This window comes from Pristiophorus japonicus, chromosome 1 (assembly GCF_044704955.1).
Source record: "Pristiophorus japonicus isolate sPriJap1 chromosome 1, sPriJap1.hap1, whole genome shotgun sequence".
In the NCBI taxonomy this organism is placed as follows: domain Eukaryota; kingdom Metazoa; phylum Chordata; class Chondrichthyes; family Pristiophoridae; genus Pristiophorus; species Pristiophorus japonicus.
The window spans coordinates 320,521,469-320,539,215 of NC_091977.1; the positions used below are offsets into that span (position 1 = coordinate 320,521,469).

The 17,747-nt window shown below is 44.7% G+C and overlaps 1 protein-coding gene across 2 annotated transcripts in view; it reads right to left on the minus strand.

The window, feature by feature from the left end:
- Window positions 1–356: 356 nt before the first annotated feature.
- Window positions 357–17,747, minus strand: part of znf407 (zinc finger protein 407) — a 732,915-nt gene continuing 715,524 nt past the window's right edge. For both annotated transcript variants that reach the window (XM_070888603.1, XM_070888602.1), the window contains one exon: window positions 357–2,114. In XM_070888603.1, the coding sequence (XP_070744704.1) occupies window positions 742–2,114 (1,373 nt within the window). In that variant the 3' untranslated portion in view covers window positions 357–741. The remainder of the gene's footprint in view (window positions 2,115–17,747) is intronic.

Genomic DNA, 17,747 nt, shown 5'->3' on the forward strand with positions numbered 1-17,747 from the left:
CACTTCCTGCCGTTGCCACGTATAAAGAAGGTAATTAAAGAAATATGCGACAATCTATGCTTCCAACATTGTACCAGACTTCTGATGCAATTCAGATGCAGGACCTTCAGTCTTTAGTGCTGAAGTCAGGAAACAAATATAAATGTGCTGAGTCGCCCAATTAAGTGATCTCTTGAATATATTCCAAACTGTTTCTTCCCCCATGTTTTGGTCCCCCTGCATCCTGCACCACTCCCTGAGACTGAGGTGACCCCCCTCTAAAGACTTCTGCTAAGACTGTTCTTGAGCTTGTGTCAATAATCCCCTAACCATACGCACGCACACCCCCCCGCCCCCCCCACTTTCAATGACACGGCTGAGATGAGCAATTCTGCGCACTGGAAATCATAGGGGTATACACCAATACATAGACCAACTTATAACTCCACCATGCTGCCTTCAAAGTCATCTTATAAATGGATGCATCCAATTAACTAATGGAGGAGTATTGTTATGGGCAGCAGAATTTTTAACATTCCTTGGCTCCAGTAAAGTCATTATGATCAGTTATTTCTCACTCAATTAGATAGTGGTATTATACTCCCAATCATTGCTTCATAGCCAATCAGATTCCCACTGACTTACGAGCAGACACATGGAATGCATGTGCCGTACTGAGCATGCTATGCTTTTAATAGTACATCTGATGGAATGTCAGCCACAGTGTCTTTTGATAGAGCTTCCTACCCTACTAATGGCAAGTCATGCTTCTTGGATTTCGCCAACTTCCATTGCTTGCTCTTCTTCAGTTGACAGCTCAGTCATAACTATCTCTGACCTGCTCTCAGTGTAACACTCTGACAATGCAATTGTTGTCACCGGATGACCGAACGATGGCATCTCCTCACTAATCAGTTCCATTACACCATGTGGGTAAACTTCAGTCACTGTCCTGGAGTGGTCACCGTTCACCATGCTGTGCGGTAATTCTGTCACAATAACATGAGTTGCTTCTTCAGACATATGACCAGTGGCCTCTTGAACCATGGCTTGGGCTATTTCCTCCGAGACAATTATCTGCGATATTGCACCAGAAGAATCTATCAGGCGCACCGGATGTACGTTAGTAGTTATAGTTTGCTCTTCGCTTTCTTGCATTATGAGCTGGGAAGCCCCCTCAACCATGTGTGCGGTCCCTTCCTCAGTCACTATGACGCGAGTAATGCCATCTTTCACAATATGGCTCGTTGTCCTCACATCGCACATGGTGAACTGCAGCACCTCCTGTACCATGTCACTGAAAGCAACTTGGGATCCTACTTGTGCAGCGGTTATAGACGCTGGCTGCTCAATGTCCGACACCATTCCCACAGCCTCTGTGGCTTCATGGTCAGCTTGCACTTTGTTGAATATCTGCATTGCTCCGCACATTGACTTGCTTGGGACCGAAGTGACCTCGTCGATGGCAGAGTTCACTGAGTATGTCCCCATTTGGTTAGACTCACTAATTTCCTGCTCAGTCGATCTTGCCTCTACTGCACCCAATTCCGTGACGGCACAGAGAAGTGCATCCAGCGCTGTAGGCGTAGCTGCTGCGTGCACTGACGATTCCTCTTGTGTCACCACTTGCTCAATTATGTGACTGGAATTCGTGAGGGTTTCCATGGCAACGCCCGTTTCTGTAACATCCCCTTCTTCAACTGGGCTCTCAACCACGACCACCTGGGTGGCACCTGATGTCAGCCGTCTTGTGAGAATCTGCCCGGGTACCATGCCGCCCATATGGGCAGTGCTCTGAGTTGTGGCTATAAGCTGACCATCTTCTGTGATGTGCACCACCTCCGCCACCTGAGCCATTTGACCTGCCATAGCCAGAGTCTGAAGAGTCGCTGCTGCAGTGGCTTCCACAGAGGCATCAATGGAGATGCCCTCTCCGTATCCATCTTGATACCCTTGAATTATAATAACTTGCCCGATGGACTCAGTTGGTTCCTGCTCCTCAATGCAGTCATCAAGTGTGTCGCCTGTGACTTCAGCAGAATCTACGCTTTGAGGGGTGTTGAATGGGACAGCTGTTTCTACAAACTGCGCTCCTTGGCCCTTCAATCGACATTCATATGCCTTGGAGACGATCCCTGAAATTTAGGGAAAAATAGAAATATCAGTTATGCTTGAAAAAATTGAAAAGAAAAAATACTACTGATCTGAGTAAGTATTGCCACTTTGACTAATATGGATTTTTGATGTAGATATTGACGTAATACCTTAAAAAGATGTCCCAGAAATGACTTTCTATCTGCCAGTAATGTACAACATATGGAATTTGAAGATCTGTTTTTACTTTATCATTACAAAGCTCACAAAAAAGGACATATAACTTTTTAACTACAATGTCAATTGTGGCTCAGTGAGTAGTACTCCCTCTTTTGAGTCAGAAGGTGGTGGCTTCAAGTCCCACTTCAGAGACCTGGGCACATAGCCTATGTTGACAGTCCCAGTGCAGTAGTGAGGTACCGTCTTTCGGATCAGATGTTAAACCGAGGCCCTATCTGCTCTCTCAGGTGGACGTAAAAGATCTCGAGACATACGTCAAAACTCACTCCTGGCTTTTACAATGTAAATAGTTGACTCCTAGTCTGACCTCCACCTCAAACAATCTATCCACTTGTATCGTTGATATCAATGTCCTTAATAACTTTAAAGACCTGAATGAGATCCCCTCTCAGTCTATGCCCTCCAGTGAATGTAAATCCAAGGTACAAAGTCCATCTCCATATTCAATGCACTTAGTTTGACAATCATTCTGGTTGCTCTTACCTGGGCAGTTTTTCAATTCTTCGCCTCACTTTAAAATATTTCATAATCATTCTCAAATACTTGCACTTGATACTGAAAAAAATGACTATGCTTATGGCATTATAACGCCAAACCTATATTCAGACAGATGATAATATCTATCAGAAAAGAAGACTGAGGGGTGACCTGATAGACGTCTTTAAGATTATGAAACGGGTTCAACAGGGCAGACGTAGAGAAGATGTTCCACTTGTGGGGGAGACCAAAACTAGGGGCCATCAATATAAGACAGTCACTGATAAATTCAATAGGGAATTCAGGAGAAACTTCTTTACTCAGAGTGGTTAGAATATGGAATCTGCTACCACAAGGAGTAGTTGAGGCAAATAGAATAGACTTTAGAAAAGCAATGGCAAACATTTTAGGAGATATTTCATAACTCTCAGCAAAGATATATTCCAGTTAGAAAGAGAGACCCTAAGCGAAGGATGAACCCTCCGTGGCTAACTAAGGAAGTTAAGGATGGTATCAAATTGAAAACAAAGGCATACAATGTCCTGAAGAAGAGTGGAAGGCCAGAGGATTGGGAAATTTTTAGAAACCAGCCATGGACGACTAAAAAAATGATAGAGAGAAGATAGCTTATGAGAGTAAACTAGCAAGAAATATAAAAACAGACAGTAAGAGCTTCTACAGCTATATACAAAAAGGAAGTGAGTAGCTAAAGTAAATGTTGGTTCCGTAGAGGATGAGACTGGGGAATTAATAATGGGAAACAGGGAAATGGTGGAGGCTTTGAAAAAATATTTTGTAGCGGTCTTCACTGTAGAAGACACTGAAAGAATCCCAATAATTGATAATCAAAGGGCTTTTGGGGATGGGGAACTTAAAACATTCACTGTCACTTGAGAAAAAGTACTAGACAAACTAATGGGACTAAAGGTGGACCTGATGGCCTGCATCCTAGAGTCATAAAAGAGGTGGCTGCAGAGATAGTGGATGCACTGGTTGTAAGCTACCAAAGGTCCCTGGATTCTGGCGAGGTCCCAGCGGATTGGAAAACCGCAAATGTAATGCCCCTATTTAAAAAAGGATGGAGACAGAAAGCAAGAAACTATAGACCGGCAAGCCTAACATCTGTCATTGGGAAAATGCTGGAGTCCATCATTAAAGAAGCAGTAGCAGGATATTTAGAAAATCATAATGCAGTCAAGCAGAGTGAGCATGGTGTTATGAAAACAAAATCATGTTTGACAGATTTACTGGAGTTCTTTGAGGATGTAACGAGCAGGGTGGATAAAGGGGAACCAGTAGATGTCATGTATTTGGATTTCCAGAAAGCATTTGATAAGGTGCCACATAAAAGGTTACTGCACATGATAAGAGCTCATGGGGTTAGGGCTAATATATTAGCATGGATAGAGGATTGGCTAATTAACATAAAAGAGAGAGTTGGGATAAATGGGTCATTTTCATATTGGCAAACTGTAACTAGTGGGGTGCCGCAGGGATCGGTGCTCGGGCCTCAACTATTTACAATCTATATTAATGACTTTGATGAAGAGACCAAGTGTAATGTAGCCAAATTTGCTGATGATACAAAGATAGGTGGGAAAGCAATTTGTGAGGAGGACACAAAGAATCTACAAAGGGATATAGATAGGCTAAGTGAGTGGGCAAAAATTTGGCAGATAGAGTATAATGTGGGAAAAGGTGAGGTTATCTACTTTGGTAGGAAAAATACAAAGCAAATTATTATTTAAATGGGGAGAGGTTACAAAGTGCTGCAGTACAGAGGGATCTGGGGGTCCTTGTACATGAAACACAAAAAGTTAGCATGCAGGTACAGCAAGTAATTAGGAAGGCAAATGGAATGTTGGCCTTTATTGCAAGGGGGATGGGGTATAAAAGTTGGGAAGTCCTGCTGTACAACTGTACATTGTGTTGGTAAGACCACAACTGGAATACTGTGTACAAGTTTTGGTCTCCTTATTTAAAGAAGGAGATACTTGCATTGGAGGCAGTTCAGCGAAGATTCAAGAGGTTGATTCTTGAGATGAAGGCGTTGTCATATGAAGAAAGGTTGAGCAGGTTGGACCTATATTCATTGAAGTTTAGAAGACTGAGCAGTGATCTTACTGAAACGTATAAGATTCTGAGGGGGCTTCACAGGATAGATGCAGAGAGTATGTTTCCCCCCGTGGGGGAAATCTAGAACGAGGTGGCATAGTTTCAGAATAAGGGGTCGCCCATTTAAAATGGAAATGAGGAGGAATTTCTTCTCTCAGAGGGTCGTGAATCTTTGGAATTCTCTTTCCCAGAGAGCTGTGGAGGCTGGGTAATTGAATATATTTAAGGTGGAGATAGACAGACTTTTGAACGATGAGAGTCAAGGGTTATGGGGAACGGGCGGGGAAGTGGAGCTGAGTCCATGATTGGATCAGCCATGATCTTATTAAATGGCGGAGCAGGCTCGAGGGGCCAAATGGCCTACTCCTGCTCCTATTTCTTATATTCTTATGTTCATATGCGAAGCTTGATGAGGGAGAAAAGAATGGAAGGATATGCTGATAGGGTTAAATGAGTAGGGTGGGAGCAGGTTCGTGTGGAGCATAAACACCGGCATGGACCAGATGGGCCGAATGGCCAGTTTCGGTGTTGTACATTCGATGTAATTGAACTACCAAAAGTGAAACCTGCTGCCAAACAGTTGGACAAAGTCAGACAGTGCTACCAGATTAACAGTGCCTGACTACTGAAGCAAAAATTTTAAAGTTGGAATAAAGGTACTATAACTTTAGGTATGACAGCTGTTGAGAACTTTGAGAAGTGCTGGGTAAGCTCATTGATGTGTATGCAAGAATTTTTTCTCAATTAAGTGGGCCATTTTGCATCATTACCTACACACAGTTTCTGTAAAGTGTGTGTGGCTCATTGCCCGTGGTGTGCACATCATGCCAGGGTCCACAGCTGGATATCAATGTGAGGTCCACAGCTGATTTTCAACCCTACTTCCTGGACCACACCAAGCAAACATACAGCTTTCTAAATGTGAAAAGAAAAGCAAAAAACAACATAAGGGTTTAATCATTTATTTCAATGCCAAATTGTAAAAGTTGAAACCTTTGCATTGTTTCTTCAATTACTTCGAAACCTCTCAGAAAATATCATGCTTGAACCATTGCTTTTACTTGCAATAATGGCCAAAGACAATTAAAAAAACATAGGGCTGGATTTTCGTCTTTTAGCATTTCGGGGCGCATTGCGCAAAAGTTCGCACCTGGAAATAGTTTGCATCTTCGGCCAAAAAGTCATCTGGAGGAGTGTTGGTGTAAAGTCAGGCGTTGCACAACTGACTTTGTGCGCCAGAGCCGAAACTTTCGACGGTGAAGGAGGCGGCCATTTTGATCATGCGCATTTAATTTTTTTTCCCCCTCTGGCTTTCTTTTCCGGTCGCAAATGCAAATGCAAAGCGCGCCAACTTCCTGCGAGCATGCGCATTTAAACCGGGCCACTTCAACCACTTCTGAGATGGAGGAGCAGGAGGAAAGGCAGTGTGCCAGGTGCTTCAGCCAGGAGGCTAGTGAAGCGTTGATGAGTGCGGTGGAGAGGAGGTGGGCCTCACTCCGTCTTGCTGAGGGAGCCTGACCACTCTCTGCTGTGTTCAAAAAAATATGGAGACACATTGCACAGGAGGTGTCTGCTGCAGACACTGTGCCCAGGACTGGAACAGTGGCGAAAAAAGTTCAACGACCTCTCGAGGTTCGTCGGGGTGAGTTACCATTTGCATCTATGAATGCCTCTATTACTTGTAACATTAATCTCACACAATATGTAAAATCTTTCATTTATCTGGTCCCTCTCAACACTTAGTGGGGTGCCTTTCCCAAAGCATAACAAAGATGAAGGCTTACATCGGCAACCATTGGTTTTTAATGATCTATGTACATAATTTGTCTCATTAATATCGTCCCTCGCAATGCATTCTAACTGCTTCTATCGCTTTCTGAAAGATTACTACATCCCCCATGGTGGATGCCTCTAACCAGCGAATACATACTGACAAAGCACTTGCAAGATCGAAACAGATTGAACGGAGGCCTCTACAATATTCACAGAGTATCACCTATGCTACTGCAGTCGGCATATGTGGCACAACAGCAGAGAGAACCTTTTTGAACCCTTCCTTTTTTTTCTTTGCAGTCAAAGCACTCCACAACAGGAGGCAGCAGGCGGAGGCCCGCCTCAAAAAATCCCTCTGACAGACGTTGAGGAGAGGTTCTCTGCCCTCATCAGAGTTCCAGGTCGGAAAGTTGCCGGGGGCGATGCTGAGCCTCCTTCAGGTAGTGAGGGTATGTAAATGGATGGCACTACTGAATCCACTGCTTTGCGAGATATTATGGAGTTGCAGCAGCCTTCAAATGAACATGTGTAATGCCACCTTCCTCGCCACCCAGCCACCTCCCCTGCTGCTAACCACTCATCTGCTGTTTTCTACTTCCAGATGACCAACCAGAGGCGCAGCATTTATCGAGGGAGGCCTCCACTTCAGGCCATGCGGCGATGACAAGGCACTGGAGGACACTGCTCCAGCGGAGCATCCAAGCCCACCAGTTGCACATTCTGGTTTAAGTTATTCTGGGGACGATGCGGGGAGGTACCAGTGGATTGGAAAGCAGCTAATGTAACGCCTCTGTTTAAAAAAGGGGGCAGACAAAAGGCAGGTAACTATAGGCCAGTTAGTTTAACATCTGTAGTGGGGAGAATGCTTGAAGCTATCATTAAGGAAGAAATAGCGGGACATCTAGATAGGAATAGCGCAATCAAGCAGACGCTTGGATTCATGAAGGGGAAATCATGTTTAACTAATTTACTGGAATTCTTTGAGGATATAACGAGCATGGTGGATAGAAGTGTACCGATGGATGTGGTGTATTTAGATTTCCAAAAGGCATTCAATAAGGTGCCACACAAAAGGTTACTGCAGAAGATAAAGGTACGCGGAGTCAGAGGAAATGTATTAGCATGGATCGAGAATTGGCTAGCTAACAGAAAGCAGAGAGTCGGGATAAATGGGTCCTTTTCGGGTTGGAAATCGGTGGTTAGTGGTGTGCCACAGGGATCGGTGCTGGGACCACAACTGTTTACAATATACATAGATGACCGGAAGGGGGACAGAGTGTAGTGTAACAAAATGTGCAGATGACACAAAGATTAGTGGGAAAGCGGGTTGTGTAGAGGACACAGAGAGGCTGCAAAGAGATTTGGATAGGTTAAGCGAATGGGCTAAGGTTTGGCAGATGGAATACAATGTCGGAAAGTGTGAGGTCATCCACCTTGGGAAAAAAAAACAGTAAAAGGGAATATTATTTGAATGGGGAGAAATTACAACATGCTGCGGTGCAGAGGGACCTGGGGGTCCTTGTGCATGAATCCCAAAAAGTTAGTTTGCAGGTGCAGCATGTAATCAGGAAGGCGAATGGAATGTTAGCCTTCATTGCGAGAGGGATGGAGTACAAAAGCAGGGAGGTCCTGCTGCAACTGTATAGGGTATTGGTGAGGCCGCACCTGGAGTACTGCATGGAGTTTTGGTCACCTTACTTAAGAAAGGATATACTAGCCTTGGAGTGGGTACAGAGACGATTCACTAGGCTGATTCCGGAGACGAGGGGGTTGCCTTATGATGATAGATTGAGTAGACTGGGTCTTTACTCGTTGGAGTTCAGAAGGATGAGGGGTGATCTTACAGAAACATTTAAAATAATGAAAGGGATAGACAAGATCGAGGCAGAGAGGTTGTTTCCACTGGTCGGGGAGACTAGAACTAGGGGGCACAGCCTCAAAATACGGGGGAGCCAATTTAAAACCGAGTTGAAAAGGAATTTCTTCTCCCAGAGGGTTGTGAATCTGTGGAATTCTCTGCCCAAGGAAACAGTTGAGGCTAGCTCATTGAATGTATTCAAATCACAGATAGATAAGGGAATTAAGGGTTACGGGGAGCGGGCGGGTAAGTGGAGCTGAGTCCACGGCCAGATCAGCCATGATCTTTTTGAATGGCGGAGCAGGCTCGAGGGGCTAGATGGCCTACTCCTGTTCCTAATTCTTATGTTATGATGATGCGGACTTTGCGGGCTTTGAGGAATCGGGAGTTTCCTGGCCCCAGTGGCATACAGCAACAAAGTACCGGGGTGGAATCCCGCAGGCCATCTCTCCGGAGGGTAAGTCGGCAAAGTCGGTCTGCTCACAGACAGGCAGACATGTTTATAGTTCTACGTGATAGTTCCGAGTGTAACTAGAGGGATGGCAGGGCAGCTCAGTCCCATGGATTGCACATCCTGTGGCATGCGAGAAATCCTGGATGCTTCGTGCAGCCGGAACGACGTGTGCAGGTATCTCCAGCTGCATCAACTGGATTGGGTGACTGTCGGACAAAAGAGGAGGACTAGGCAGGTAGTGTAGGAGTCCCCTGAGTCCATCTCGCTCTCCAACAGGTACTCTGTTCTGAGTACCGGTGAGGGCGATGGTGGCTCTGCTGCATGGGAGGGTGGGTTGGGGGAGGAAGAAGAATGGAAGAACTATAGTGGTAGGGTATTCAATAGTCAGGGGAGCAGACAGATGTTTCTGCAGTCGCAGACGTGACTCCAGGATGGTATGTTGCCTGCCAGGGTCAAGGATGTCACTGAGCAGCTGCAGGGCATTCTGGGGGGAGAGGGTGAATAGCCAGTGGTCGTGGTCCATATTGGGACCAATGACATAGGTAGAAAGAGGGATAAGGTCCTGCAGGCAGAGTTAAGGGAGCTAGGAGAGAGATTAAAAAGTAGGACCTCAAAGTTAGTAATCTCCGGATTACTCCCGGTGCCACGAGCTAGTGAGTACAGAACTAGGAGGATAGAGCAGATGAATACGTGACTGGATAGATGGTGCAGGCGGGAGGACTTTAGTCTCCTGGGGCATTGGGACCGCTTCTGGGAGAGGTGGGACCTGTACAAGCCGGACGGGTTGCACCTCAACAGCGCCGGGACCAATATCCTCGCGGGGGGGGTATCCTCGCGGGGGGTGGGGGGGGTTTGCTAGTGCTGTTGGGGAGGGTTTAAACTAGCTTGGCAGGGGGATGGCAACCTGAACATAGATTCAGTAGGGAGGGGAGTAAAGCTGGAATTAGAAAGCAAAAATAAAGAACGTGAGTTTGAAGGAGAGAGGAAACAAGCAGGAAAAAAATGGGAAAAAAAACAAATTTAAAGGCACTTTGTCTAAATGCACATAGCATTCGTAATAAAATAGATGAGTTGATGGCACAAATGGGTATGATCTGATAGCCATCACAGAGACCTGGTTGCAAGGTGACCAGGACTGGGAATTAAATATTATGGGGTATTTGACAATCCGGAAGGATAGACAGAAAGGAAAAGGGGGTGGGGTAGCTCTATTGATAAAGGATGGAATCACTGCAATAGTGAGAAACAATATTGGCTCAAATGATCAGATGTTGAAATAGTTTGGGTGGAGATAAGGAATAATAAGGGGAAAATTCACTGGTGGGCGTAGTTTATAGGCCCCCCAACAGTAGCAACTCTGTTGGTCGGAGTATAAACCAGGAAATAGTGGGGGCTTGTAAAAAGGGAACAGCAAATATCATGGGTGATTTTAACCTCCATATTGATTAACCAAGTCAGGGTAGCCTTGAGGAAGAGTTCATAGAGTGCATAAGGGATGGGTTCCTTGAGCAGTATGTAACGGAACCAACCCGGGGACAGGCTATCTTAGATCTGGTCCTCTGTAATGAGACAGGATTAATAAACAATTTCCTAGTAAAGGATCCCCTTGGAATGAGTGACCATAGCATGGGTGAATTTGAAATTCAGATGGAAGGTGAGAAAGTTGGATCCCAAACCAGCATACTAAGCTTAAATAAAGGAGGCTATGAAGGTATGAGGACAGAGTTGGCTAAAGTGGACTGGGAAAATAGATTAAAGTGTAGGACGGTTGATGAACAGTGGTGTACTTTTAAGGTGATATTTCACAACTCTCAAGAAAAATATATTCCAGTGAGGAGAAAGGGGTGTAAAAGAAAAGATAGCCATCTGTGGCTAACTAAAGAAATAAAAGACGGTATCCAATTAAAAACAAGGGCATACAAAGTGGCCAAAACTAGTGGGAGGACAGAAGATTGGGAAGCTTTTAAAAGCCAGCAAAGAATGACTAAAAAGAAAGGGAAGATAGACTATGAAAGTAAACTAGCACAATATATAAAAACAGATAGCAAGAGTTTCTATAGGTATATAAAAAGTGGCTAAAGTAAATGTTGGTCCCTTAGAGAACGAGACCGTGGAATTAGTAATGGGGAACATGGAGATGGCAGAAACTCTGAACAAATATTTTGTATCAGTCTTTACGGTAGAGGACACTAACAATATCCCAACAATGGATAGTCAAGGGGCTATAGGAGGTGAGGAACTTAACACAATCACAATCACTACGGAGGTGGCACTCAGTAAGATAATGGGACTAAAGGCGGATAAATCCCCTGGACATGATGGCTTGCATCCTAGGATCTTAAGAGAAGTAGCGGCAGGGATAGTGGATGCATTGGTTGTAATTTACCAAAATTCCCTGGATGCTGGGGTGATCCCAGATTGCAAATGTAATGCCCCTATTTAAAAAAGGAGGCAAACAAGAAACAGGAAACTATAGACCAGTTAGGCTAACATCTGTGGTTGGAAAAATGTTGGGTCCATTATTAAAGAAGCAATAATTCGGTCAGGCAGAGTCAGCATGGATTTATGAAGGGGAAGTCATGTTTGACAAATTCGCTGGAGTTTTGTGAGGATGTAACGAACAGGGTGGATAAAGAGGAACCAGTGGATGTGGTATATTTGGACTTCCAGAAGGCATTTGACAAGGTGCCACATAAAAGGTTATTGCACAAGATAAAAGTTTACGGGGTTGGGATAGTATATTAGCTTGGATAGAGGACTGGCTAACGAACAAAAAACAGAGAGTTGGGATAAATGGTTCATTCTCGGGTTGGCAATCAGTAACTAGTGGGGTACCGCAGGGATCAGTGCTGGGACCCCAACTATTTACAATCTATATTAACGACTTCGAAGAAGGGACCGAGTGTAACGTAGCCAAGTTTACTGATGATACAAAGATGGAAGGAAAAGCAATATGTGAGGAGGACACAAAAAATTTGCAAAAGGACATAGACAGGCTAAGTGAGTGGGCAAAAATTTGGCAGATGGAGTATAATGTTGGAAAGTGTGAAATCATGCACTTTGGCAGAAAAAAATCAAAGAGCAAGTTATCATTTAAATGGAGAAAAATTGCAAAGTGCTGCAGTACAGCGGGACCAGGGGATACTTGTGCATGAAACACAAAAGGTTAGTATGCAGGTACAGCAAGTGATCAGGAAGGCCAATGGAATCTTGGCCTTTATTGCAAAGGGGCTGGAGTATAAAAGCAGGGAAGTCTTGCTACAGTTATACAGGTTATTGGTGAGGTCACACCTAGAATACTGCATGCAGTTTTGGTTTCAATATTTACGAAAGGATATACTTGCTTTGGAGGCAGATCAGAGAAGGTTCACTAGGTTGATTCCGGAGATGAGGGGGTTGACTTATGAGGAAAAGTTGAGGAGATTGGGCCTCTACTCATTGGAATTCAGAAGAATGAGAGGTGATCTTATCGAAACGTATAAGATTCTGAAGGGGCTTGACAAGGTGGATGCAGAGAGGATGTTTCTACTGATAGGGGAGACTAGAACCAGGGGGCATAATCTTAGAATAAGGGGCTGCCCATTTAAAACTGAGATGAGGAGGAATTTCTTCTCTCAGAGCGTTGTAAATCTGTGGAATTCGCTGCCTCAGAGAGCTGTGGAAGCCAGGACATTGAATAAATTTAAGACAGAGATAGACAGCTTCTTAACCGATAAGGGATTAAGGGGTTATGGGAGCGGGCAGGGAAGTGGACCCGAGTCCATGATCGGATCAACCATGATCATATTAAATGGCGGAGCAGGCTCGACAGGCCATATGGCCTACTCCTGCTCCTATTTCTTATGTTCTTATTTTGTGCACTACAGGAAGCAGTCTTTTTTCCTTTAACCTTTGTGCACTGCAGGAAGCAGTCTTTTTTCCTTTCAATTTTGTTTACTGCAGAATGCAGTTATTTTTTTCTTTATATGTTGTTCATTGCAGGTATCAGTGATGTGTCCATAAGTGTTCAACCATTCTATTATGTAGGGTTTTTTGTGTGTTTGTGGGGGCGGGGGGGGCAGATATTAAGAGTGTTAAATTGTTCTTTGATGTTTGACATTGCTGTCTTGTGTCTCATTTGCACAATCAGTTGTAGATTAGCTAGAATGGTGGCATAGAGTGACGAGGCAATGCTCAAACCTCCCGTTCCCCATTCATGCAAACTGGTCAATGATGAACTGCCAACATAAGGCTCTTGCAGCGGACACAGCTTCATGCTGCCTCCCCTAATGTTGTGGTGGTTGTGGTATGGGTTCTTCACCAGGCTCCTGTTCCTCATCTTCCTCCTCCTGAGGTGGTCCTGCAACCCCCATTGGCAATGGCTGTCCCCTCATGATGGCTAAGTTGCGTAGCATGTAGCACACGACAATGAACTCGGAGATCAGCTGAGGGGAGTATTGACGGTTACCACCAGAATGGTCTAGGCATCGGAAGCGCTGTTTCAGCACACCAACTGTCTGTTCAATGATGTTGCGGTGGCTGAATGGCTGTCATTATAGCCCTGCTCGGCTTCTGTGGCAGGGTTCTGAAGGCGGGGGTCATGAGCCAGGTGGCCAGGCCGTATCCTTTGTCTCCGATCAGCCAGCTCTGACCTTGTCTTTGTCGCTGAAACATGCGTGAGACACTGCTCTCATGCAAGATGAAAGCATCATGTGTGTTTCCTGGATAGCGGGCATTGACTGTGAGGGTGCACTGAGCGTTGTTGCAGAGCATCTGAATGTTTAGGGAGTGGTATCCCTTTCTGTTTCGGAAGACCTCTGCATTCTGTGTTGGTGCTCGCAGGGTGATGTGCGTACAGTCAATGGCACCCTGAACCTTGGGGAAGCCTGCAAATCGTGCAAACCCTATAAACCCTCTCATTCTGGCTCTCCCTGTTCATTGGGAACTTGATGAAGCCCATCCTGCTTGTGTACAGTGTGCTTGTCTCCTGACGAATGCAGCAATGTTTAGCGTGCTGCGAAATGCAGCATTTATCCCCTGTTGCTGCCTGGAAGGAGCCGGAGGCATAGAAGGCCAGCGCCATAGTAAGCTTCACCTCGACGGGCTGACGCTGGTAGGCTGTAGGTCTGCCTGAAGAAGCTGGCATATCTCTGTCAGCACTTCTTTTCTGAACCTCAGCCTTCCAACACACTGCGCATCAGAAATGTGGAGGTATGAGCGATGTTCGCTGTAAACCCGTGGCGGGTAAGGCCTCTTCCCCAAATGTCTGCGACTTCTTCGATTCTGTTGCAAACCATGGACAATAGGCCTTCTTTCAGCTTGAAGCTGCCTGCCAATAGCAACCAGCATGATTTGCTGCCGAACTAGCATTACCCCCATTGAACTCTTACTGACCTTGAAAACAAAGGGTTAAGTCACATAAAAGTGCCGCTTTAAAGTGCGCACTCACGCAGCGTTCAGCGCGCGACCGTGGCAGTCACTGACAACTGCGATATAAGTTCCTCCAGCCTCCCTTTAAATATGGCGCCAATTGCACCTGCTGCACCCTTCTGGTTTTTTGGGTCGGGTCCTGGGGCAGACGCAAAATCAGGCGTAATGCCCGAAAGTTCCACCCGGGACGCTAGCGTAGCCTTGCCCGATGATTTACGTCATCCTGAAATCATCAGCCCATAGTTCAAACAGGGACTTTCCTGTTACGTGTAGCTTAGTTCCACACCAGTTGCCGTATTCATGTACAAAAAGCCATTGGAGGAGCAGAACTGTCTATGAAACAAAAATGTAACCATCAACAACTTGCATTTATATAGTGCCTTGAACTTAGTAAAATGCCCCACAGGAGTGTTATCAAACAAAATTTGATACCGAGCCACATAAGGAGATATTAAGGAAGGTGACCAAAAGATTAGTCAAAGAGGTAGGTTTTAAGGATGTCTTAAAGGAGGCTCGGAGAGATTTAAAGGGGGAATTCCAGAGCTTAGGGACCAGGCAGCTGAAGGCACAGTGCCAATGGTGGAGCAATTAAAATCGGGGATGCGCAAGAGGCCAGAATTGGAGGAGCGCAGAGGTCTCGGAGGGTTATAGGGCTGGAGGAGGTTACAAAATAGGGAGGGGTGAGACCATGGAGGGATTTGTAAACAGGAATGAGAATTTTAAAATCGAGGCATTGCTGGACCGGGAGCCAATAATCATTATTGAAATGAAAAATGGCAGATTACATTAGAGCTTCTTCAGAAGAGAATCTGATCATTCAACTTAACTTCAGTATAAACAGCTTTATTCCTCGGGGGGCAGGGCAGGGCAGGGTTTCTATCAATCTTCAGCCAAAGCTATAGCAGGTGATCAGGAGAATTCCTGCGGAAATTTTATCCCCTTTTCCATGATAGAAAAGGGTCGCAAGACATCCCCAGTGCATCAGTTGGTTAAGTGAGTGAGTAACTGAGTCATACCATGGAAATCCCAGAGCTGATTTGGCTATTCTTTTTCAAGCTAAGTGCCCCTAGGTGAGGAGGGGAAGGTCACCCAAGCTGATCCTCATCGTTATCCAGCGACCTCTGCTGCTGTTGCAATGCAGGAAACGCAGCAGCCGATTTGTACACAGCAAGGTCCCAAAAACAGCAATGTGATAATAATCAGATAATCTGTTTCCGTGATATTGGCTGAGGGATAAATATAGACCAGACACCGGGGGGGCATTCCCCTGCTTTTCTCTGAAATAATGCCATGGGATCTTTTACATCCACCGAAGAGGGCAGATGGAGCCTCGGTCAACATCTCATCTAAAAGAAGGCACCTCCAACAGTGCAGCACTCCCTCTGTATTGCACTGGTTGTGTCAGTCTAGATTTTCTGCTCAAGTCCCTGGAGTGGGACTTGAACCCACAACCTTCTGATTCAGAGGCAAGAGTGCTATTCACTGAGCCACAGCTGATATAGCTGGAAGAGTTCGGATGCGAGGTGAAAATAGGATCAGGTTTGCCGGCAGTGAACTTGTAATTGAATATTGAATCAATGGCCAGTATCAAGGCCTACTCCTGCTCCTATTTCTTATGTTCTTTGGGCACTTGGGCTGGAGAGCGTTCTATTCACATGGAACCGAATTCCAGCAAGGAGTTAACACCTTTGGCAGAGCGAGGTATTGGCAGAGAAAGGTGGAAAAATTGCATTTTCTCATCTTAACTGACATTCATCTTTGCAATTTTCTGGGGGGGAGGCGAGTTTGAAAGTGTCACTCAGATAATCCTGTAGTGGAAAGATGGGAGAGGAGTGTTAAAGACCATATCGAAGGAGTTGCTCATTGGAACCATCAGTGTACCCCCTTGAACTAGGAAAATAATGTGGCTGTGTGGTGGTTGAAAATGTCAAAAGGAATTTTTTTGTTCTTGATCTGCACTCTGAAAGTTAATCTTTCACAATGTATTATGTGACCTTAAATCTTGTCATTCAAATATTGTGAATAACTATTCAAAGTAATAGCTTACAGTTAAAAATCTCATAGCCTATAATCACATGTTCACTATGGGTCTTTTAAGAGTCTGTACATCTCCATTCAGCACGCCACGATTTAATATAAAGTCCCTAGGGTGTGGAAATATCTGGTGAATCCCTTTCATTGTAGATAATTACGGCACCCAACCTGCTGCTTAATCTATTCTGAATTCAGAGGTGGGTTAAGTCACTTCCCTGACCATTAAACCAAGATGCTCGTGTAAATACTGCCGTCACTAAGGGGGCGATGAAGCTTAACTGCATCGGGATCTTAACCTTTGCACTGCACATGACTCTAGCTTTTCCATCTCAGTTCATAAATGTGATTGCAGGTCCATCTCTTGATTCTGCAATTTAATAACTTGGAGTGCTGTCAGTACCGCTTTGAAAAATGGCTCCTATAAAATGTAATGACCTCAATCAGATTGCAAAAATTCACCCACTGAAGATTCTTTCATTTCAACCTAAATGAATTAATGTTGAGCTATGCAAAAGTTCAAGTGGCATTACAACTAATGTAACTTGGTAGTGTAACTGCAATTCAAAAAGGAGTTTTTGGTCCGTGATAAACTAGAATTATACTAAATAATATGATCAAGATTTATTCTTTGTGAAGTGTCATTCAGCTGAGCCAGTGAGGGGGCTTAACACATTGGCCCGAAAATTGCGGCCTCTCCGGGTACGATGTGCGCACGCACCCGAAGAGACCTCGCAAATGCCGGTTCTCGGCGCGTGATGTGCAGAGAACCAGCTTTTATGATCTGTCAAAATGTCTTTTGACAGATCGCTTGCATTCCCAGGAAAAGGACATTCACAGGCAGAGATTTGGGCTATTTGCCCAACTCTTGCCTAGCGAATGTCCTTCAAACTCTTACACCTGCTTTTACCAGCATAAGAGTTTTAAAACATAATAAAGTTATATGTTACGACTTATTTTTAGATTAAAAACCCTTCTATTAAGGTAAGTTTATTTTTAACACTATTAAAATATTTTTTTTTAATTTTGAAAAAAATAATTTTCTCTCTAAAACATTTAATTTAATACAATTTCTGTTAATTAAAAAAAATGGGAGCTCGGAGCTCCCATTACTATGAATGAGAATACTACTTTGTGATTGCTGGTCCAGGCCCATGTGATCCCAGGATACGCATATGATCCTGGGAGACACACTGGATTGCAAAACTGGGCCTCGGAGTGCAATCCTACGTTCCTCCGGGACAACCAGGTATTTTCGTTAAAAAATTTTCAGTCGGAGGCGTTCACCTGCAATTTTCCCCCCATTATGACAAAAAC